The sequence below is a fragment of the Astatotilapia calliptera genome, chromosome 22, assembly GCF_964374335.1.
Source record: "Astatotilapia calliptera chromosome 22, fAstCal68.1, whole genome shotgun sequence".
In the NCBI taxonomy this organism is placed as follows: domain Eukaryota; kingdom Metazoa; phylum Chordata; class Actinopteri; order Cichliformes; family Cichlidae; genus Astatotilapia; species Astatotilapia calliptera.
The window spans coordinates 7,511,017-7,536,735 of NC_137442.1; the positions used below are offsets into that span (position 1 = coordinate 7,511,017).

The 25,719-nt window shown below is 40.7% G+C and overlaps 1 protein-coding gene across 1 annotated transcript in view; it reads right to left on the reverse strand.

Moving 5' to 3' along the window:
* rnf19b (ring finger protein 19B) overlaps positions 1 to 25,483 on the reverse strand; it is a 41,473-nt gene extending 15,990 nt beyond the window's left edge. Inside the window, exons 1-2 of the mRNA XM_026155692.2 lie at positions 25,232 to 25,483; positions 5,208 to 6,480 (exon numbers count right to left, since the gene is read on the reverse strand). Of these exons, the coding sequence (XP_026011477.1) occupies positions 5,208 to 5,872 (665 nt within the window). The 5' untranslated portion in view covers positions 5,873 to 6,480; positions 25,232 to 25,483. The remainder of the gene's footprint in view (positions 1 to 5,207; positions 6,481 to 25,231) is intronic.
* Positions 25,484 to 25,719: the final 236 nt, after the last annotated feature.

A 25,719-nucleotide genomic window follows, 5' to 3' on the forward strand; every position in this document is an offset into this window, starting at 1 on the left:
CATCACCCACTGATTTTAAAGCTTCAACATCAGCATTATAGTCACCCCCATCTTGGAGTTTATTAACCGGACCTGACACTGGAGGATGGATCCGCCTAAGAAAGGAAAGCGTACCCGGCTTTGTAAATGGGACCATCATTTTTTAAATTAACATCGCACCATGCTTATAAGGGCTTCAGACCATAAACCTATCAGGAAAGTGTTTACACAGGTCACAGATCGAGTGAGAAGTAGGGATATTTTTCAAGAGACTTCAGCACAGCATGCTTTCTTGTTCTTATTGTGCAGGTTTAAGTCACTTCCTCGTTGCAACCACTTTTCACACGGTCTGTGGATGGCACCCACACAAAACTCCTACATTTCCCAAATAAGCCTTTAAGTCACTAATGATGACTAAAAGCATACCTAGAATTCAAGCTAAAATGTTAAAACTGTGACAAAACAATTTCCCTGTGAGGATTATTAAAGTTCCCCTGATACCTGATGCTTATCTGTGTTATGATATTTTGAGGTTTTTAGCTTTTCCATCACCTCAGGACAACAGCGTCTTTCAAGATTCATATGAGATTGTGTGATAGGCTTAAAAACACAGTAATCATCTGGTGTTTTTCTCTGTAACTCCCGGCTTCATCGCGAAGCTCATCACACAAACAGACTGAAAGCAGTAAAGACTGGTCTGCCCACATTAGGGCAGCAGAGCAAGCTGCACACGCGACACTCGCGCATTATCCTCCTATAAACAGTTGCCTATTTATATGCCATTCCTCCTGAGGTAAACATCTGGCTCCTTCGCTGCTAAATATACCACTGTTTCCCCGCGCTAACGAGAAAAGTTTGTCTCAAACATCTGCCTCCTGCAGCCAAAAGCGTCACTGATGAGAGCTGCGAGACAGAAGATATTAAAAGATGTTAAATCAGTGCTCCATTAAAGCTGCCGAAACACTTCAGAGGAGAGGATAAATTCAGGGTAGGCTTATAATTTCTCTACTGATACTCCTTCCTGTTACACGCTGTCATCTGATGCACTTTCATTTGCAAGTATTGATCAGTGCAGTTAGTTTTACTACCTTAATAGTTCAGAAAGACAAAACGGAAAAATCCCCTCTAGCCCAAGAGAAGAGCGAAAGTGAAAGCTCTTTTTTTTTTTCCTTTGTTGGTCTTCTAACCACAATGGTGACATTTACCAGCATTTTACTCACCTGCAGGGGGGTGAGGGAGGTTGTGAAAGTGTTAGCTGCAAACAACTGTCCCTTTTGACGAGGGTAACGGTGCATAATTTACACAATCCACACTGATTATTTGTTCACTTGTCACTTAGACCGTTAACTCCGATCAAATGTCCAATAGAGAAAAAGATAAGATAGAAAAACCAGGTCACATTTACATAACTTTCCCTGAAGACATAAACTCTCTCACACACACACGGTGCCCATTCTCAGTTATAAACACTCGATTAACAGCTACGTTCAAGAACTTCACACTTTTTTTTTGACCGTTTTCGGTTGACGCCTCGTCTCCAGTGAGCAACAGTCTGAAACTGCCTTTATCTCTCAGGTGTGTGTTTGCATGTGTGTGTGTGTGTGGGTGTGCGCTGCTTTCTCCCCTCTCTCCAGCCCTGCTTGTTTGTGGTGAATAACAATTTGATCTCGTCTGATGTAAAGAAGAGGCTGAGTCACTGCTGCCGTCAGAAAGCGGACTGTCCCTGTAAATATGTAGGTCAGCAGCAGTCGACCTCTCCTTTAGTGATACTGGTAATACACACACACACACACACTTTGGTTTTGGTTTATTTTTACCAGCAAACTGGACTAAATTACGTCTGTCCCAACCTCCGTTAGCTCCTGCTGTTCTTTTTTCCACCAGGGCAGGCCAAAGTGTTCTGTCACAGCTGTCTGCATCCAGAGATACTAACAGGTCTATGCAGGTCTTCTACAGGAGACATCAGCCTCTCCTTTACTTTCAGAGACACAGTTTGAACAGGTTAAGCTAACAGGAGAGGCATGTTTCAAACAGACCCAGAGGGAGCCAGGAGACTCATTAAAGAGCTCTGCTTAAAAAGACATTTGCAATATCGATCAAAAAATGCCCGTTGAGGTTCATTTACATCCCCATAGAGAGTAAAACCATCCCACTCATGGATTCAGGCTCAGAGTTGAGCAAACAAGGTGCTTTGAAAACCTGAAGTGGTGAAGATGTGACAGCAGAGCTGTGACACGATATAATTATAAAGCAATTAATTCCCCTCAAAGCAGCGGTGTTTCATTTGGCTGATAAAACTTTCCTTGAATATTTATTATAACCAGAGAGTGATTCATACACGTTTTCTGCGTGTTATTCTGCATTTATGGTCCTCACAGGTTTTTATCTCATATTCTAATAACTTCCTGTCTGGGCAAAAGTAAAATCATGCTGAGCTGAAAGGCACAATGTGTGGCTGCCAGCAATCATGGATCTGCTTCCTGCACCAGCACAGATGAGCTATAGATTTACTAAAGTAAATAACATCAGTGTGTAATGGTCATGAGGTCATTCCTGACTGTAAAAGTAAAGCAAACAGAGCGTAATGAGAAGAGAAAGGGTGAAAATGAGTTCATTATCCTTTTAAACGCCACAAAGATTGATTTTAAAGATAAATGTTATCCCAGCTTTGTAATACATACAATTACATTACATATAAATGTAAGAAACAGCCAGTGAACTGACTGATTTCATGATGAACGCACAATATATATATATTTATAATAGTCTACAAGTGCTTGATAATATAATCCACCACATACTGCTCTAAAAGCTGCAAAGTCTGGATGAAAGTGCATGCAACTGCTTAAAATCTACTTTTAAAAAATTGGAAAAAGAAGTTTACATATGCCATTAATCCTTGATTATTTTACCTCTTTGAAACAATGCTATACTTGAACTTTATGCACGTAAACACACAGATTATGTGCATTTGCAAACTAAAAAAGGACATTAAAAAAGTATTAATCGTAGCACGAGATGCCTCATCGTTACAAATGTAATATTTCTGCCTTCAAAAGAATAAACTCGTTTTATATAAATGACTCATGACTCCCATGCACGGCTGTACTTTCACAGCCCACAGACTTTCTAAAGCTACTGAAATGAATACAAGAGTGAAAATACTGCATTTTGTTTTTAGATTGTGCCAAATCTTCATTTATTGGGACAAAAATCAGTAACTAATAAACAAAAACCAAAGAGAAACAAATGCACATAAAGGCCCATATAATCAGAGATTTATATAGCTTTGGCTTCCCTCTGTAACAATACCTGTGTTACTATACAAAACCAAAGCAGAAGAATATCACTGAAAATCTGCGTTCTGTCTTCCCACATACACAGACACGCACTCACGCACACAAACACAAACACAATGAATCACTCCTGCTTTCTATGATGAAACAAACGCCTCTCATTTGTTCCAGAAACCTAACCAGAGCAACGACGCTACCTCTAAACCCATCTGACGCTCCCCTCCTCTGACCACAGGGCCACCTCTCAGGCCTCTGACCCACTTACAGCTTCTCCTCTACTTTGAAATTTGAGCCCTCGCTCTGCGTCTTTCCTTCTCCCTCAAACTGGTCGGCTCAAAGCAGTTCCTGTTTAGTTTAACCCAGACAGAAAACTGACGTGAAATCTGAAGTAACACCCTTTATCTGAAATTGCAGAAGAAAGAGTGAGCAAATAACGTTTAACAGTAACCGACTGGGCAATCTCGCACGTCAGCTGTTGGCCGGTAATTATAGCGGAAATCCTTTCGTTGGAGATGCTAACGTACTAATATTTATGTATGCTTATCTGATGACTTCTTCATTCAAAACCAGACGTTAACTTGAAACTCCCTAAGTTTCGTTATGCTTCCAGCTTTGGAGAAACTGATCTTCAATTTATTCTCTTTCAGATATAAAATGACTTCTGGCATTACTCAAGCACCTTCACCAGTAAACTGAAGTGCCTCTGGCTTCACTACATTTTCACTTTGAGTCTCACTCACAGCCTCGTAGTCTAGTTTCTCTTTCTCACTCTGACTTTGTTTGTTTTTTATAAATTACGCAATGTGAATTCCCCCAAAGGCCGCACAGACTTTACCACAAACGGACCAGGGCTCTAAAGCTTGATTTGTATAATCGCCTTAATCCCCCAATCAGATAACTTGATAATATTACATAAACAGGAAGACGGAAACAAAGCTGAAACTGAAGCCGGAATTTCACCTTACTGTAACTGCTCAGTCTAACCATTAGAAGAGTCATTCATTCATTCATTCAGTGCTATAAATGTTGGTTTTCCAACCCATTTTTCTTTCCACTGGTATCAGAGATATACGCATGGTATCCTTTGCCATCTGTGCTGCCACACTCCGGGTTATCACAGTAGTGCTTTACATCTCATACTCCCATTTCCTAACATTAAAAACACTATTATGTCATTAAGAAATCCATTTGAATGCAAAACTCAGCTTCTTCTCATCCTAACCAAGTAGATTTTAGTGCCTAAACATAACAGTACAGCGAGTACAAACGATACTTGTGTGCAAAGTGGAAAAAAGTCCCAAACTAGATGCAAATTGTGGTCTCCGGGTTGACAAAGTTGGGTGTTATGTTATTGCCACTCCTCCGGTTTTACAATGTGGACTTTATTCTGTCAAAAGGGACCGTTATATGTGGGCTGCAGACAGTGACAGCAAAAAACAAGTCATGCATATCTGTAGGACAGTAGTATTTGACTGCCTGGCAGGAGAACGTGGTGCATTTTACTATAAAGGATGGCACAGTGACCCACAATGACATATAGCTGAAAAAATACCATGACTGAGCGATTAGTTGAGGGACAGAGCATTAATGGTAACCACTTACTAATAAGTGAAAACTGTGGTTGTTAATTTGTTGGTTTTTGATTCCCAGTTTAAAGATCCCTGCTTCTTTATGACTGTACAAATATTTTGGGTTTTTGCTTATTCAAGAGAGAAAATAGGCCACTTAACTATGTCACCAATTTTCTGATATTTTTTCCGTCTACGACAAGAACATAGAGCTCATGAAGTGAAAGAGGCAGGAAACTGGTGATAATATCACATGAACAGTCAAACAAAAGCACCCAGAAGTGGAACCAAGCAGCAGCATCAGAGCAAAAATGCAGATTTTATCAGTGAGACGGGGCTGAAAACACAATTTGCAGGCTCTTACCCGCAGTCGGGTGCCGGGCACCATCGGCAATCCGGATCAGAAGCGAGGCACCTCCTCAGTAGGAATTCCTCATACTTCTCCATCAGGGCCGCATCATCCAAGATGTCGGCCACCTGCCGCGGGGCCAGCCTCTCGGCACACTCGGGGCAGCTGAGCTGGACTCGGCTCTCTGTGATTTCAATGCGGAGGTACTGGCGCAGGCAGCAGAGGCAGGATCGGTGGCTGCAGCCCAGCAGCTCGGGGAGCTGGTCAGCAGGCTGACGCACCAGGCACAGGGGACACTCCAGGAGATTGGTCTCCCCGGAGGAAGCGCCTCCACCCAGAGACGGCTGGCTGGAGGAGAGTGGCTTTGAGGGGGTGCCGGAGGCTGCATCCTGGGGGGTCGTGGCGGTTGTGGCCGTGGTGGTTGTGGTGGGGTTAGCAGCAGCTGCAGCAGCTGCAGAACTCAAGGCGGAAGGATGCAGCTGTTGTTGCGTGTGGTGATGATGAGATAAAGGGGTGGCCGCTCCTCCTTTGGGGGCCCTGGTTCCCCGAGAGCTCCGTTTACCGTGGAAGAGGCTGTGGAAGGAGATGCGGCCCGGGCGCTTGCCTGGCGCACGGCACTTAGGGTTGGGAACGCCACTAACTGAGGAGTGAGGTGACTCTGAGTCCTTTTCTGATCCCATTTTTCCTCGAAGAGACAGACAGGGTCGGTTATTGTCCCCTTGTACCGAGGGACTCTGAACTACTCAAACACACACTCTATCAGACACACAAGGGTGGATTTGTCCACTTGTGAAGCCAAACTGGAATGCAAATGCTACTCCGGTTTGAGGCTGAGAAACTTGAGAAACAGTCTCCCTCCTCTTTTTTGTTTGATTGGAAACAAAACCTTATCAGCAAAACAGAGACTGAGATAACAGATAACCACAACAGAATATGAAAAGTGAAAAAAAAAATCCACTTAGATTCCCACAGTACTTTTCAAACTTGGCAGTCAAAGCACTCGCGAAGAGAAAAAAGCCTCCAGCCTTTCATCTTTTAGGCAGATGTTAAGGTCCGACTTTAGTGTGACTCTCAAAAGATTAATGTCAGTTTCAATCAATTGCTCTCCAACAAAAACAGACAGGGCAAAAAAAAAGATAAGAGAAGAATCCAGGGAGCCTGACTCAGTCCAAATGTTGAAATAATTCCTCCGTTTTCATCCGATTCTCTTGAGCTGTATTCAGAGCGTCTCCTCCGTTCACCCTCCTCTGCTTCTTGTTGAGCACCGGCTTCTCTGAACGCTCTTTTTCTGTCAGGAAGAAGAGAGCAGGAAGTTAGTACAAAGAGCATGCTCAGTATGACACACACCTCTCTTCCCCCCGCCCCCCCCCCCGTCTCTGTGACTCTGCTTTGCTCTTCCTGGGTTTCGATCTGATCATTAACTCCTTAGATAATCTGAACCGAGTATCTATCTGTGCTAATTACATTTAAACCCACAAACACACACACGCACATTAATGAAATCAAATGTTTTTCTGTATGTGTTAAGTAACCATAATTGAGAGGTTAAACAGGACACATCTGGATGAGTTAAGCCACCAATTAAATCCATGACATCATCATCCAGCCCGGCCAATGGTGTGTCCTTGTGAAACCAGTCTCTCTATCGCTCTCCATCACGCTGAGCATCGCAAGCTCTTCCTCCACTTCACACTGCGCTGCTAGTGCCGTTGCCATGGCAATGCTCACTATGAGCGAGGCAAACAGCGACCCACTCTGTGGCTCTGGCACTTATGTACGCACACACAGAAACACACACGCAGCTGAGCATGAACTGCTAAATGGATTCACATCGAGACACATGTGATTGCGCGCGGGCACACACACTCAAAAGATGTTTTTTAGCTGTAATGCAGGTACAAATACACGTTGAAACACGTATGCATTCAGACTACACACAGGCACACATAAACAAGTAAATTTTTCCTATTGTCTAAAGACATATACAAACACACACACACTCATACTTAAACATCAGATATGAAAAAGCATGGACTCACATGTTCAGTCTTGTAAAACAACAACACACACACACACACTATAAATGAAAAATGATAATAACGCATGCACACAAACACGCAGAGTAGTAATGTAACTGCAGTATATACCAACACACAGGTAAACAGTTTTACACCCAATAAAATCCAACACAAAGATTGGCAAACTGGAGGGTTGAGAAATGAAAGCAGAATGGAAGTGATTACACGTGAAGTTCCTCTAGTGGCCACTTGAGGCATCTAAAAACGAATTAATTCCCCGTGACTCCCGTGATCGATGCGGAAACAAACATGTTTACGGCCTTTTTGGGCTCTAAGACTAGATTCTTCCTTCATAATAACGGTGAATTTCTTTTAAACACAGCCAATTAAAATGTGTTCAGGCTTAAAATTAGTGGCACGGCTGCCTTGACCGACAGACAGAGAATCCCTCCTCTTCTGGATTGATTCAGATCGCAGGAGTTTGTAATGGTAGCTATACCTCTCGTTTACACTGAGCTTGGAAAAATTGGATTTAAATACTTTTCTGTCTATAAACAGAACGAGTGACAAAAACTCTCTGATTTCTCTGGAAGTTTTTTAAAATAGATCTTTTTATTAGCATTTTGTTCATGTAGAAAAAAAGAAAACATATTGCAAGTAACAGGTCTAGTGTCCTTGGATCAACAGACAATACGTTTTTTTGCAATACTAAAGTCCGTTGACATCGATAACAATCTAGTAACTAGCAAAACAGCTTCTGACGATGTCTGCTGAGCCTGAATTATGCTATAGCCCCTCCCCCTCCATTCCCAACAGGAAAAAGAAAACCGGTACATTTTAAAGGGCTGTATTTATCTATCTGCAACGACCATCGCATTTCTCATCATGTATGATGTGCTGTTTTGTTATGTAGTTCTCTGACTTAGATTTTTTATTTCTTTTTTTGCACATAGGTGAAAAAAAACCCTCTGATTTGCACTCATATAGTTTATAAAATCAGCTTGCTAAACAACCTCGCTAGCATTAGGTGGTAACTTAGCACTTCACTGTCTTAAATATTATCACTTCCAGCTCTTCTGGCACTGAGCAAAATGTTAATACTGAGGTTTCCAAAAAAAACGTGAGCTGTCATGATGGGTATTTCCATCTTTTGCGTACAGTCTATGGAAAACACAGATATGCAAACTCATAAAACTCCCCACAAGCCTATTAAAGAAACACAACATGTATACAATGTCACACTCAAACCCGTAAATGAACATACACTAGCTCACAATCTAATCACCTATATGTCTGAATAACTGCCGCAACCTTAAACGTGATAATTATGTTCAAGGCGCACACACACACAAGTGAGCATACACCACCATCTGAATACACCCATTGTAATTATGTTCTCACTACAATTGCAGGCTGTGTGAGCTTGGATGTGTTATCACGTTGCAGATTTATTTGTGTGTTTCTACACGTTTCTCTGTAACTACTAAAAGCTCCTGGAAGCTCTCCATGAGCTCCATGGAGCTGGGCATGGTTGGAAATGTCATGTGGCATTAGAGATAATGGAACAGACAATAAAGTGAATTAAAAAGACTCAGGAAGCACGGTCACACTTCCTCCTCAGCAGTGCAGACATTTATTGGTTTTCTCTCTGTTATCAGCAAATGGCTGACCGGCATCTCTGATTGCCTTAGCGTTAACAAATGTGATTATGAACACCAGTTTATAAGCTTTTAACACACACATAGACCCATGCACACACGCTTACATGCACTATATGTTGACCCAGTAAACATCACACCGTTCAGGATATTGAAACCTGTGGTTCTCTGTGGGAAGAGTGTGACGCAGGAGTCACGTGAGCAGCAGATAAGCTGATCAATCACAGCTCAGCAGACTGGCTGAGGGACGTGTCTGTGGAGCTGCTCCTCCGGGCTAAGCTGAAAGGTCTGATCCCAGAGTTTCCAGGTCATAAGCAAAACACAACTGATTATACGGGCCTGTATTGTATCTGCATTTTAAATGCAAAAAGCTTTTTAAAAAAAAAACAAAATCATTTAAATATGTTTTGTTAAAGATATAAACAATTCTAAAGTTTAGTGGTTACATTTTATAGTCAAAACAGATCAAATGTTAATGATTATTATTAGACGTGGCGTGGACTTTCTGATACTGGCACGCATGACCGACACAGACTGAAGGTGAACCTCAGCAGTTTTGCAAACCTCTTACATATTTTTTCTTGTAAAGAAACTTATATAGTCAAACAGTCTGACCAACAGCTCGGAGCATCAACCAATCAGCTTCCTAGCTCTCTTATTCTGGCTCAGGACACTTTAGGAAAAGAGATCCTGAATCTCTGTTTCCAAGTTAAGTAAAGGTAAAAAAATCTGACTCCAAGAGTAAACTGTTAACAGAGAGTTGGAGGTCACATGTATGCCAGGCTTTTACAAAAATGTCCACATACATGTAATGAAAGTGATGAAATAACTGATAATTATGGTGTAAATGCTTAAGTGTTACAAGAGTTGAAAACCTTTTAAATATTCAATGTTTCTACAAATTTGCAGTGCACATTCATTCAGTCACAGAGTGGATACAGTGGTGCTAAAACACTGTTTTATTTATTTAGATGACTTCCTCATAATCTGTTACTGCAGCTGTTATACTGGTTTTATATTTAGGGAAATAAAACAGTACTATAAGATAGGTTAAGGTCAATGAGTGTCCTTGTTCAAATCCAGTACTAAAATATGTAAAAAATACAGGTGTGCATTAACCAGTGGACTGTGGAGGCTTTAACGGTAAATAACTGAGAAAGTCAAATGTAAACTGTCATGGTGGGAGTTTTTTGAATAACAAACAAGGAATAAAACAATAAAATGAGAAACTAGCTATGAAGTTATCAAACCGGTAAATGTCTGCAGAGCTTTATAGTTCAAAGCATGAACTATAAAGAAAAAAAAACTTACATGGTAATGGAAAAGGAAAGAAAAGGTCGGTTTCAAAGTGCATATGAGGGATTCATTTGATTTCCTTCAGTATGTTTGGACATTGGAGCTATTTTAAGCCTTCTCTGCAGCAAGTGCATTCATTATCAACGAAACCATAACCTTCACAGTAACTTTCAGTTCCACAGCCAATCTGATGATTCACTGTGATTCTCTCAAACACTGAAGAAAAACACTCCTCAGACATTTTTCCAAGAAATGAAAAATAAAGTCTGGCCAGCTTTATTGTGGACAAAGTAAACCTCCATGTCCAGATGACGAAACAGGTGCGGAAACCAATTTTTGGTTTAATCTGATATGATCTGAACTGGCCTCGCCTGTCAGCACCAATCACTCTGAGAGCAGTCACTATAAAAGCCTAAATGTCACGCACTGTTGTTTTATCAAAGGAAGAAACAATGCAACAAGAAGCACACACGTTCGGCCAGAAGAATTACCTCAAAAACCAAATTCTAACAAACTGCAAGCTGCAGGAAGAGGAGGAAAATACTTCTGAGCTGTAGTCAGAAACCAAAACCAAAGGAGGATATCTACTATCAAAGTACATCATTAAACTTTTATGTGCATTTTTAACACATACCTACACGCAGTGTGCTAACAAAAATAAATATCTGCTGAAAGCGAGCATGGCGGTTCATCACTCGCCATCTTCTCTGGGTCAAACTGGGTCTTTGTGGAGATGTGTATAAAAAGCCAGCAGTTTCTAAATATACACCCCCAGCAGCTCTGCGTGTAAGAGCCCTCTCCTCTGCGGCAGCCTGAGCTTCACACGCTGTTTTTTTTCCTCTAAATGTGTGTTTTCATCCTCCAATGCAGGGTTCCCATTTGGCCCAGTGATCAGGGCTGCTGGAACTGGAATCAAACTGGTTAAAGTTTTATCATGCACCTGCTCAGTGATGCTGTCATCATTATCAGATGTTTTTGATGAGAACGCACAGACACCCACTATCTGGTTTTCCTTTCTTTTCTTTTCTTTTTTTAGGAGATTCTCCAGAACTGATAAAGATTGTTTCACCTCTCAAAGGAGGAAACAACAAAGATTTCTTCATCTTGTGTCAAATCTCTTTATCTATTTGCTTCTTTGCGGAATTATCAATAACTGAAGACTGGTCTCCAAGATTTTTAAAATGGGCAATCAGAAAATTCCTACCTAAACAAACCACTTCAAAATTTGCTTGTAAGTTATAAAGATTTCAAACACACCTCCTGCCTCTATAAACAGACTTTAGGGGAGCGCCCTGCCTTCAAACAACACGATAACCGCAATAAAATGCAACATTCAAACAGCGAGAAAACGAAAACGATTCTGTTGAGAGGTACGAAGAAAGAACAATGTGTCACAAACTTGTTTGTTTGTAAAGTAACGCCTAGATTATCCTCTAATGCAGACGTGGACACGGATGGCTGGAGACACCGCAACGCAGCGCTCGTTCCTGTTATACTCTTAAAGATTGCTGCCTGGGGTGCGTGTGCACTTGTTGCATTTTTTATGCAAAGTCTCTGCTTACGAGCCTGCATGGTTTTCGTGCCCTCCCCCCCAGCAGGCAGGCACAACTTATACTATAAAATCTATAATTATAACATTTTCTGTTTATAATATTCTATTAGGCGACACAGTTACATATTAGGGATTGAGGAATGTGCATTTATTCTCATTTAAATTTCACACAATTTTGGCTTCCACAGATTATTAAAACAGGATAATTGAGATAAAGCGATCACTTGTTGTTCTCCTAAATCACTTCCCAATAATGCGTTATTACTTCATTTTTTTGGCACAGACGGTAGAGTCGGGTGTTTTCCAGTCGGCAGGTTGGCGTTATGATTGGTCTTGTCGATAAGTCTTTGGGAAAGTTAGTAAACCCCAATCTGCCCCCAATGCATCCATCAGAGTGACTGAGTGTGTGTGAAAGTTCAATAGCGTTTAAAGGAACAGAAAGTGTATTTGTGTGTGTTTGCAGTGCTTTGAGGCACCATGTATTTGGTTATTTACAGTTACACTTAACAAAACAGTGCTCCTTTTCTTCTAATTGTGTTAAACAATTACAGAATTAGAAAATAATGATTATAATCGTGCCTGTTATTTTGCTATAATTGAGCAAAAAGGCTACTTACTAATACACATTAATTTAACCATTACGTGAAAATCAATACGCAGCTCCTTTGAATGACGACACAAACAGATGATGAGTCAGTGTGGAAAAAACATCTCCGCAAACAAAAAAATGAATGAGGAACTGATCTGAAAAACGGCCATGGCATTAACAGAAATGAGTCCGGAGATGTTGTGAGAACGCACTGTTTTAATGGATGCACGCGTTTCACTAATTATTTATCAAACTCGGTATCTGGAGTCACGACAACTCTGCATTTCTAATTTGTCATGCATTTTTTAACCTCTTTAGCAAATGAAGTATTTGAATAAAACAAAATAAAAACAATAAAATGCAGTTTTTACTAGTGGGAATTTTATCAGTGTTACATTTTTAGATGATGTGAGCATCTACAGATCTGGTTGGTTTGGTCCTTGGAAGCTTTGTTAGAATGATGATGGGGTAAAGGGGACGTGCTGCGATGTTATGGTTAACTCAAAGGTAAGGGGTGTTGGAATAATTGAATGTCCTCACAGAGATAGCCAAGCAAACGTTTGTGTGTGTGTGTGTGTGTGTGTGTGTGTGTGTGTGTGTGTGTGTGTGTGTGTGTGTGTGTGTGTGCAGCGTTCGTGTCGTGCTTTGGCAGATGGGCCTGAACAGCCTGAGAACTTCACAATCTGGACTTGATTTGTTATCAACAGGCTCACACGCACTTTGTTCTACACTTGTCCTCCTACTCCACTGCTGCTCAATTCAACACACACACACACACGCACACACACACACACACACACACACACACACACTGCAGGCTGCTTTAACATGCAGCCTTCCAGGATCTACATGCCTGTAATAATATTTCTCTGCCCTGCTTTAATCATCAAAGCTTCAAAAACACGAGGTTAAGTAACTGTTTCATCTGAAAAAAAAAAAGAACTAAACTTTTTCTTTTCACTTTGGACTTTTGTGGAAATTATTATTATAACCATCATGCATCCTAACTGCAGCCAAGCCACCTGACAGCGAGGGTCATCCCCACAGTGCACTCTTGTTTTATAGCAACAGTTCTCAAACTCGATTCTCATGACAAGCAGAGGTTGCTTTTCATCTTTGCCAGGACAGTCAGGTGAATGCAATTACCTGCCCGGTGGGCTGCATTTTTGCGACTGCCAAAGCCCGCTGCTTTGTAGAATGATATTTATTTCTCCTGCTCGCCCATTCGTCTCTCCATCTGTTCCACATTTTTGTCCAAATTAAGGTTTTGACAGCTACTGGCCAAATTCCCATGAAGCTGTTCGTGGTCCCCGGAGGACTTTTTCTGTACTGCAACAACTAGATTCAAATGTCCTCCTGCATGAACAATTCCAGAGTTTTCTATGTGCTCTGGCTCAGTTTTGAGTTTCAGAGTGCAAAAACTCCAATGCTCATAACAAAACTGGTATGCTGACATACTGCACATTAGATTTACTAACACAAAGATAGCTGAATCAATGCATCACATATGTGTTTGTGAGCCTTTATTCTTATTTTATTATCACGACCCAAACATTTGAACATACATCCTGATGATACACATACATGCAGATTATACTAAAGCAATTTGTTTGTGGAGGCAGACTCCAGGCTTCGATAACTACTGCACAGTTACAGCAGTGTAACATCTTTGTTTAATGTTGATTAACTTTCTGCTGCAGATATGGTTTTGATGACAATCTGTGGTGACAACCGCGTTCATAAAGAGGACACATTATACTAATTTAGAACACCATATTTTGAATCTTGGACTCTAACAAAAAAGCTTTCTCTAACTCACAAATTAAAATAACCTTTATTCATCTTATACTGGGCCTTTGGGCCCCTCAGTTCATCTTCCCAGTTGTAGTTTACTTTAATCTAATTGGCTGTCACAAGATCAAGGTTGTAACAAGAGGTGGGCGGGGCTTCTGTGCTCACAGCCAGGATGCCCATATTAGCGATATCTTTCAGTCTATGACAACATACTGAGCCAAGGAACAAAATAACAATAATAATAATTATGATGATGGGGATTGTTTCTAACTTTGGACATGTTTTCTTTGAGTATTCAGCACTATGAAAGGTCTAAAGAAAAAACAGAGAGGTATACAGGAAAGTCTTAAAATGTAAGAAGGATTCAAATCCTTTGAATATTCTGATAAACTCACTTTAGTGCTTAATGTGACACAAATGTTTCATAATGTGAGATTTCAAAAATTCAGAGCATACTAATGATTCCTCTTGGTGTCAAACATATTAATGTGAATCTTTTCAAAATGTGTCATTCCACATTTTTATATCGATAATTTAATGTGGACGTGTAAGCTATGCTCTTAATTTAGATCCAGCGTGTCCCAGCAGGCAGCTTTAACCTCATTGACTCCACGGTGTCTCCTGTAGCTTCCGGATCTCGTGGATTAACTAAAAGGAAAAATCATCCACGTGTTCTTCATTTAATTCAACATGATGTAATAATAACTGCAGCCTGTAAAGGCCACTAGTAGAACTCTTAATCATGTAGTTTACAAGACAATAAAACTATAATAGTCCAAGTTCCTAAACCGCCACAATGAGTCCTCACAGCCTAATTCTGGACTCGGTTTCCTGAATCAGAGCGAGAGACAAACAGACAGACAGAGTGAGGCCGGTGCGATCTGCAGGTAATCCGTCCTCAGCAGCTCGCAGACACAATGTTCTGTCTTAGACGGTGAATCTACACCTCAGCACTTTGGGATCCTCCAGTTTCTCCCTGCAGGGCATGAACTGCCTAAACTGCTGCAGCTCAGAGCACATACTCGCCACACCCATCCTACAGGAACATACGTTCACACAAAAACACTTTGTATCCAAGTTCAACTGGGTTTAAGTATAGTTAGAAGTAAAATCCAGTTTTGAGTTCTACTTGCGTGTATAACAACGATTTGATGTTTAATACTCAGGTGTCCTTGTGATCTTCCTTCTTTTTTATGACATCTAACTCAATATACTTTGGCAATAATCCTAGGACAAATTTCCCCTAAGGTACAATAGAGTTTATTTTACCTGCTCTGACTTGACTTGTTGCCTTTTACTGAATATATTTCTATTCATCTTTTTGACTCTTGATGAAACGGTGCAGAGGGAACTTTGGGATGGACATTTTCCAGCTAACTCACCATTAGTGCAAGCCCGGTATGCAACATGGATTGTAAGACTGAAATGATTCAGCTAGTGTGGGCCCTGCTAGCAGGTTACTCCACATTAGAGGCCATGATGAAGGATGATTGGACACACACACACACACACACACACACACACACACACACACACACACACACACACACACACACACACACACACACACACACAATGACACGCACACGAACATTCACACCAACATGCTGTTCGGAGTAATCAGCTGTGCGCTACAGGTGTGCAGCTGTCAGAACTAATTGCTGTTATATAACACGACTCGCCGCCTGCCTCGTCATTGTCCGCACAGGGTTCACGCTACAACACACACGTACACACACAAACGCACACGAAGGTGAGGTGAACATACATGAACAGCTCACAGATTCGCGTTTAATGAAGTCCCTGTGGAAAAATCTGATACGATATGTGATAATAACACACCACTAGCTCTTTATCTATTAAAAATGATAACACATAATAGATGAAGCGGCTGAAACTGAAACTAATTATACTTTTTGTGGTTTCAGTAGTTTAATCTACAACCGGGGGCAAACACATATACAATTAGGGAGCTTTGTACATGAAGGACTTGTATTACATGATTGGGGAAGTGTTCCCATTTAGAACATGTTGTGCACACATTTTCAGACGATAATTTACTTTAAAAAAAATCCAAATAAACTATTAGCCTGCTGTTGTATCACTAAAAAAACTTTAACTATAATAACTTTCAGCTGCTTTCTTAGCTCCCAAGGCTTCACCACAGTGGATGGATCTGCTTGTTTGATTTGGCACAGATTTTATGCCGGATGCCCTCCCTGATGCAACTCTCCCATTTATCTGGGATTGGGTCCGGTGCTGGGAGAGCATTAGCTTGCAATCTCCTGAAGCTCATTATAATATCAAACACACGAGCTTTATCAACAATACAAAATTAGCTTAGAAAAAAACACTTAGTTTAAATGAGTCCTAGTGGTGTACGACGGCATGCATGCATGGGGAAAAAGCCGACTATTCAGCCCATGTTTATTTGTTAAGTGGGAACAAAATGAGTTTCTATACAGCACTGAGGTAAGTAATGATCTGAGCATGGCCAGTAAATTAATATCTACACAAACAACAATGGTGATGAAGCAAAATATTAATTTGACTCTATGTAAAGTAGTATTAAAAACCCTCCATTATTATATAAATTACCTTACTGCAAACCTAACCGCAGAGCTTTCTAAGTAATGACGTGACAGGCTGCAGCCTTTTGTGTTTACAAGACACATCTCTCCTCCACTCTGGGTTTCAGCCAAAGTGCCTAAACCCTCCCATTCCTAAGAACTTGACTGAAGTTTATTGTCTTTGCTGATTCCAGAGAAAAATGTCAGGCTGCTTTGACTCTGATCTTTCTTTTTCTCATTGGCTCATTCCTCTTGTGCAGCTGCAGATCTGCCTGAAGAACAGAGTTTCATCCTCTATGGATTAAAAATTGTTATATAGGGGCGATCTTATGGCAGCCCCTCCTTTGACCTTTGATGGATGTTTTCCTCCTGCTCTCCCAGATTCTAAAATATATAAACACACACATGCGGCAGATTCAATATGCCACCAAGCACAACCTCAATAAAGCAAACGCCACTTAACATTTCTTTCCAGTCTTTCACGAAACACATCAAATCAGCCTAAACTGATTATCCTGTTGTTGCGCTCAGCTCATTCGAAGGCATCTTATCGGTTCGGATAAAAGCGTCAGCTAAAAGGCTGCAGTCTAAACCGACTGATGACAACACGAGAAAGTCCGCAGAGAGCAAACAGCTCGGCTCAGGCTGTTATCCTGTTTGTAGTGATACCGAGTAAAGCCCTGCTAATCTGAGAGCGGGGGCCAGGAGTGGAACAGGTGGTCCCCCTTCTCAACCAGCAGCTAATAATGCACGATGTGTGTGTGTGCCTGTGTGTCTTCAGAGAAGACAGCTAATTAGAATCAATCAGCTAATAGGCTAGCTGGCCCTGTTGTAAAAATGCCTCTGTGTGTTTTTGCAGAGCAACTGCAGCACAACGCTGAATTTCTGTGAACTTGTGCCAGAACTTCTAGGAGGAACTTACGTCTTCATCAGTGTCTTCGAAGAATGCAGCTAATAAAAGCATGTGACCCATTATTTATTGTTTCATAAATGCTTTGTTGAACTTGGCAGTAAAGTGGTCATTCTTCTGTTGTTATGCACAGTTTGACCCTTATTGTTATTAATGGTTTGCACGGGCCATCTCGGGTCCCGCTTCACATGCCAAAATTTCCCAGGGTACTGGTAAGACAGCACTTTGCATGTCAGCTGCACAGCTGTATGGGCGAATGAGCGAGTGAGAGATCAACTGTAAAGCCCTGATGTCGAAAAAATAAAACACTTTAAACGTTTAGACCTCCATAGTAGCAGCACATGCATACCACTGTGGAGGGCCATGAGTGCCAAAACAAATTAAAGAAATACATCATTAAAAAATTAATTCAATGTGTTATTAATTAATAAAACTGGTAAATAATGAATTTAATTTAAGACATTTTCTATTCAATATTAAATCATTAAAAATGTATTATTTAATTAATTTTGGCGCTCGTGGCCCTCCATACATGACTAACGTCTAAATGTTCCTTCACAAGAAGAAGTCAAGCAAAAAACACCGTCACGGTCGATCAGCCAAGGCTGCTTCTTCGGAGCACGATTAGCACGATTAGATATCATGGCTGCTCATCAGGGTTATAATAATAACGACCTCATACTTTACTGCTGAATCACGGCCATCTGGTCATACTCAACTTCTTTCCGCTGTTTGCCTCATTGCACAAATCATTTCTTTGTAGTTATTCACAACGGCCACTACCTGTTGTTCCCAATGAGCGTCAAACATTCAAGTATTCACACCTGCAACCTGCAGGAGGACGGTCATGGGAAATACAAGAACTAGTTTTGGTAACGACTAAGTGATTCCTGGTTGATGTTTTAAATGCCAACCATTTCTCTTTCATTATGAGCTTCCTGTCATTCACAACTATAAAAGTGTCTCATAAAATTCCAGTTAAAACACCTGTAAAAGAAGAAAATGATGTCTTTATCAGCGAATAGAAGTTAGCCTCACTGAGGTGAAGATCTGGATGTATTAAGGAGATGGAAATTGTTGGGTACGTGAACAAAAATATCACGGGGCAGAGCAACCATGACCACAAGGTGGCCGAGATAAACCCGTAAAACCTTTTTGCACAAATCGATTAACTTAATTGTGATAGCTTAGAAATATAACTACATATAAAAGATATAAAGGTTACGTAATATAAACTGACTTATATGGGTCATTACCATTTTACTTCATGAAAGTCATGCCAGGAAATTTATCTTGTTCCATGCTTGGTATGTATATCAGGGCTGGCAGCCTCCAGGGCTAAAAAACCAAGCCAACACGGAAGTGCCAAAAACTGTAGTGCCCCTGTGGGCCCTGGAGGCTGTCCCCAGAAAGAAGTCAATCCCCAAGATTCCCATGCTAACATGGCCAACTTTACAGCATTAAAGCGTGTTTACACTCCGGTACATAAACTGGTTTCGGGCCGTATGGATGGTCTCTTTTTTGTCTTTAAGCAGTTAAAGCACTACAGTTTGGTTCAGCCTCTCCAAGAAGTCGGGTTCAGGTTTTCCTGCGTGAAACTCTAGTACGTTGTTTGTGTGTTGAACAATAAGAGACTATAAATGTAGCTTGTTAACCAAGCATACCAGCAGTCACTTCTGACTGAAAAAAGCCAACACAACAGTGTTGAAGATGGAGACTATCCCAGCTGTCTTGGGGCAAGGGGAGGGTCCACCCTGGACAGGTTGCTAGTCTGTCGCAGGGCTAACACATAGACACAGACAACCATTTGCACTCACATTCACACCTATGGGCAATTTAATGTTTCCAATTAATCTAACCCCACTACCTGCATGTCTTTGGAGTGTGAGAGGAAGCCGGAGTACCCGGAGAGAACATTGCAGCCACACAGAAAGACCCTGAATTTAAACTCAGGACCTTCTTGCTGTGAGGCAACAGTGCTAACCACCATCCTGCCCTCTTTAACTGTTAACGAGAAAATCATGCTTAAACCTAAAGGATCTGGAACTAGACAGTCTTGCTTTTAAAATCCTAGCATGTTTTGGCTTCATATATAGTACAAAAAAACCCTGAATATCATTTAAAAATGTACTAAAATGTTAACACCAATAAATTCACTGCTGCCAAAACTCTAGTCTGTCACATTTAGTGATTATTTCACACTGTTAATTTTGTTTATGTGCAACTTTGTATCACTAATCATACTTTTATTTCACAATCAACCACGCCTCAGCAATTGCATACATCTGAAAGAGATTGTGCGCTGATAAGATTAGCTGGCAATTTTTTTCAGCGTGGGCTGAAAAAAAATGAAACTGTTTCGCTTTCATTTAAGTTGCGTTCAAAAGAAAATGAGCGCTTACTTTAAACACCTAGTTTTACTGTAAGGGTTTTAAGTGCAAAAAGGTCTGCAGAGAGACTAAGTCACATTTCTCTAAAAAGCATTTTCTGATGAAGATCACATGATCTTTATATCAGTTTTATTTTGTAAGCCAAGCAGAATGAGCTGGGCGATGATGCTGATAATGGATAATATTCTGTGGAAATGCAGCTCGTACAGCCTCTTCCTTGGAAACGAGCACACACACAAGACCTGCATACTATCAGAGTGTGCGCGCGTGTGTGTGTGTACACGTGTGTGTGTGTGTGTGTGTGTGTTTATATAAGCCTCTCCCCTGAGAACATTTACAAACAGCTTGTCAAATTTGGCTCACCCTAAGCTTGTTGCTTTCTTTTTTAATGACTGATATTTTTATTGAATTTTGGATTAACACAGAGAGTCAGAACTCTCAAAGACAAAGAAAGGAAACATCTTAAAACAGACAACAAACTCTGCATCCCGTGAATTACAGAAAGTCTGATTAATGAAGAGAGCTTCAGGTAAATTTTAAAAAGGTCATCTATTCACATGGCACCACAACAAGAAGCAGATTAAAAACTTGAGCTTCCTTCCCTGTGAAATGAATTTGAATAGAATAAAATATTTGAATCACCCGCATGAAGCTGTGCCATCTATTTATTCTGTTCCCACTCCCTTTTTCTCTGGAACTGGACAACGCTGTTGGCCACTTTCCATATCAGCACTTTACTGCTGCTGCATTCACTCTGTGCCTCTAATCTTTCTATCAATCCGTCTCTAAGGCCTGTTACTGATTACTGAAGATGCAGAATAATTTGTTTCAGGAACTATTAGTGTCATACATTTGATAATTAACGTTAGGCATCAGTTTGGGACTTTGGTGCAGACATAACCTGATAATGAGAGCAACCAGGCATGAGATTCATTTTAATAGCTACTTGGTTTATTATTCTTTGTGGTTAAAGGTTTAGATATGGTTTTAAGGTTAAGACTGTACAGTAAACCTGAATATTTAAAGCTGGTGTTTTAGCTTCTTTTTTTTAGCTTCTTCTTTTTAGCTGCTGTTTTGGATCTGAAGCCTTCAGAGTCACTGTTTTGGTTTGACTTTAGTTGCAATTGGCTAGCAAACTAGCTAGCAGCCACACTGCTACCCATTCTCTCAGGAGGTGGTGGAGACCAAAACAGAGCCAGAAGGAGAAACGTTGCGAAATACGAACCAAGAGTGTTGGAAATCAGAGTTACTTAGTTTATCATTAGTTTTATGTCTTATATTTAGATTTGAGTTACTTTCCAGTGTGGGTAGTTTCAGTTTAGTTTTGCTCAGTTTTTAGTCTTTGTTTTAGCTTTATTTGCAAAGTGGGTGGTAAGATTTCTGAAGCTCAGATTAGACAATACAATAGAAATAAAACACTTCATGTAGATATTCCTGCAACAAAAAGATTTGTGCTTGGAATGGTTGACTATTCACCCTATATGACAAAAAATAAAACTACATTTTATTTTTGTTAGTTTTGTGAGTACATAGTAGTGTTTTAGTTAGCTCTCACTCTTTTTTTAAATTGTAGTTTGTGGTTTTATCTGTTTTGGATCTTTGCAACCAGACTAATGCCAAGGTGTGTGAGCACAGTCTCCCATTAGCACTCATAGGTGTGGCTAGTTTTACAGGTGAGTTTCAGAAGCTGCGCTGCTTTGTTGGCATTAAATATCGGCACAATTTGCAGTTGTAAATGTTAGTAAATCTTTTTGTGTGCTTGATTTAAATGTTCTCCTCTCTTTATTTCACACCTTCAGAAAGGAACGAAAACAAATCAGTGGCAAAAAATCTCACAGTTTCCACCGCCTATACGCACTTTTTTTAAAACACCAAAACCCAGCTTGTGCTTCCACAACGTGCTAGAAAATGTGACCTATAGTGCCTTAAGGGCTATAGTAACAACGCTTTTCTCTTTATCTGCAGTATACTGTACAAATTAAGTGATTGATTGTTTGGCCATTAAATTTTTGCATTTTGATTTGATCATTTTTAAAATATTTGCCAGTTAGATTCTCTTCATGGACAAATTTACTAGCTAGCTGACTGACTTTGGCTCTACTTCACACTAACACCGGATATTTTCTATAAATCAGTCGACAGGCAAAGAACAGAAATCAGCAGTGATGAGTAATAACTGCAATTTATAAGAAATGACTAACGAAGAATTTGCCCTGCTCGATAAAGTTACCACAAATACTGTCTTAGTGACTAATATCTATCTATCTGGAAACACATAAAATGATATTCTTAAGGGATTCAAGCAGGGGAGGCAGATGGGTACACAAATGGAGAGTTTGAGTTTTCTCTCTCTCCCACTGACGCTCATTAACACCTCTCCCACACACACGCACACACATAAAGTACACTGAGAGTCCAGAGCGATGCAGTGGAAGGTGGAGGTAGAGAGAATCAGGCTGGGAGCTTCTATAATTAGAGGAGCATTCAGGAGCCATACTGCTGAGTTGTTGAATGTTTAATGTGAGGCCGAGAGCCGCTGCAGTGACTGAGAGGAAACCTCTGAGCTCCTATGCATCTCCTCATAACACACAAACTGAGACACGCACAGCGAGGGACGGGGCGAGCGGCAGTAGTAGTAAACTGAATGAGTGGATTCAGGTTTCAGAGAGGAAACAACAGCTCACACACACACACAGTCCATCTGAGGGTGTAATTCCCGGCTATTGTCTGTAACCTGAAACTCGTAATGGCACAGAAACTTGAAACTCCTGTGGATGAGGTAATCCTCTCCAAATATAGTCACTTGTAACACTTTTTAACTTCACTTCTTCGTACAATATGCTGTGCTTAATGCAGTTTGGTTCAGATGACATCATATTCCTGCTTTGAAAGGCTTTTTCAGTGAAAATTTTAAGACTGTTAAATGTTTTAATAATGTTCTATAACTGATTTTTTTTTTTACAGCTGCACCTGTCCTGTAAAACGTCTCTGGAGATGCTTCCAGGCAGCTCAGTATGCAAATAGATTTGTTAAACAAAACATTTAAAGCTAACAAGCTGAAGACCGAGACATTAGAGATTAAAATTTAAACACAGTTCCTTGAACAGATGTGTTCAAAGTACTATTTTACATCTCTGTGTTTTTAGTGCTGCACTAATCAGGTGCTTTGGATTCGACTCCATTCTACTGATCCTATTAAACATAGATTACATTTGGCACATTGGTCCAGTCCATTAAATAAAATGATAACAGCCCAGTTCCACTTATCCACAACCACAGTTAAAAACAGCACTCAGCTACACTACCCATGTACTTTTTTTTGATGGACTCTACATGTGAGATCCTGGAGAAAGCCCACGCAAACATAGAGAGAACAGAATGTGCTTCTCGAGGTCAATACAGATCTTTGAAATTTTAAAAACAATTAGACTGACTTTAAAACGTTTTACAGAAGTAAAAATACATTTGTCAGCGCACTCTAGTGGCCTCAAACTATGTCAAACATGCATTTTTTGGCATTTTCTCCTGCTATTAATTTTACAGGTTCACCGTAATAAACCTGTTATTAAATGATATTAACTGATATTTGGCCCTTTTTTTGGTTAACTGACAAAATTAATCTGATATAACAAGGATTAAAAAAATCCTGGCTATATTGCCTTTTTCTAGGATGGGGAAAGGTATTCAAAATGTGACCTTAAAACAAAACAGCACTGGCCATTCAAAGGTATCATCACGCTCTGGGAGAGGTAATAATTGACTATTAATTGACTTTACGCATCCTCTTTGTTTTTATGCTTTTCCTTATTGTGTGTTATAAATATTTCGTTGCATAACAGACATGAAAAGAGTACAACTGATCCCTGTGAGCCAAAAGCTCAGGCTTCAAACTGCTCTAAATGCTCAGTTTATCATCCCAGCAGCTTCACCCACCTGCTGGTAAAACCTTCTGTTTACGAGGGCTAGCCAATCACAAGAAAGTTGTCTTAAAGGCAGATGATGGATTGAGGTGAAGCACAAAGGCTGCGTATTACGTGAAAATCATTTTGACATGTGAATCATACACGCTGAGAATAAAAACAATGTGCAGGAAATAGTTCCTGTTTAGTAAAAGGCCCGGTCAACACTGATAACAGGCCTACTTTACGAAAACCAGCCAGACAGATTTACAGACTGTGTCACGTCTATGCCACATTCAAAGAATCAAAACAAACTCATCATGCTGACTCACCTGCACTCCAGTCATAAAAAGATAAATATTAGTATTGGTTATTTAAGGGGTGACTTGAAAAAAAAAAAGAAACATCATCACAATCTGTAAATCTAAGCAAATCTACTATTTGATGTGTCATTCACCAAGACCAGTACGGCAGTTAAAGAGTTTTTCTTTAAGCCTTTAAACACTATTTACAAGGATGTCAAATAACTATATGGAAACGTGACACAAACGGGAACGCCTCATTAAGCCTGAGCTCTCATCCCAACATCAGAACTGAACCATGTCATTATTTACAACTCATTTCAACTCCTTATCTGATTCATAACATCTGCAAGGGCACCGGTTCGTGCTGGCTCGCTTGTATTTGGTTGTGCTGCTTTTAGTTTGAGCGTTTCAGAAAACCCTACACTGGGGTGCTGGTGATGGTCACCACACCCCGGCGGTTCAGAAAATCTGGCCTGAAACAGAAGTAAAAGCCCCCAAAACATAAATATTCATATTCCTGTGAGGAGTGTTTGAGGAGCTCTAAGCTTCTGTAACACCTCCTCTAACACTGCGTTTTATTATCATGTAAGGCTTCTGCTGCCAGCTTCGTTTTCACGGTCATGTTTAATGTATTTTTTCCCATCTTTTATGGAAAATACACAGTGTCCTTAGAGCAGAGTGACCGGGGAGTGGCAGAACAGACAGGAATGTGTTTTAGAGGCAAAGACAGGGCAGCGTTTTAACTCTCAGGATGACTTGGACATTCTGCTTCTATAGTTTAGGGTTACACTGCAGCAGCTGGGCTCGTCCTCGCTGTATTTAAACAGCCTACATGACTGAGATTTTTCCAAAAACGTGGATGGTTTGCTTTGAGCTCACCTGTGACTATCAGGCTTTTTGAATGACCATTCAGAAAACAGTTATTTTAGTGGCAAACAGATCTACGGCCAGTTTTGTTTTATTTATCTCATACATTCAAATATAAAGAGACACATTTAAATCCGTGACATGTCTGTTAAGCAGCTCATGCAGCAGAGGGTTCATCACCGGACACTCACCCTGCTCAGGACCGGATTTCTTCCACAGGAGAGGCTGGGGAGCGATGCGGCGGCCGCTTCGGTGCTCCTGTGCTTGGCTCGCTGATCTACAGTCTGGGTGTAAACCGTCCTCCGTTACCGTGCCAGCCTCTGTCTCTCTTCTCGGGCTCGGCGGGGGGTCTCCTGGCAGGTGACGGCGGACTCTGATTTTCCTGCGCCCCAGGAGCGCAGCGCAAAAACTCTAATCTCCGCAGCTCGCTCCGCGTCGCCTCGCGCTCTCTGGTTACCGCCCCACCGCCCCCTGACGTCATGGAGGAAAGCCCTGGCCGGTGACGTCACGTCACCGTCAATGTGGAAACCCCTCCCCGTGGCGCAAGGGCTAGTTTACTGTAAATGTGCAAAAATAAATAAATAAAAAGGACAGATTTGCTTTAGCTGCTTCTTAGATTACCACCTCTAACACAGCAGCACCATGTTTATCTATTAAGATATCTGTCGGTAATACATTG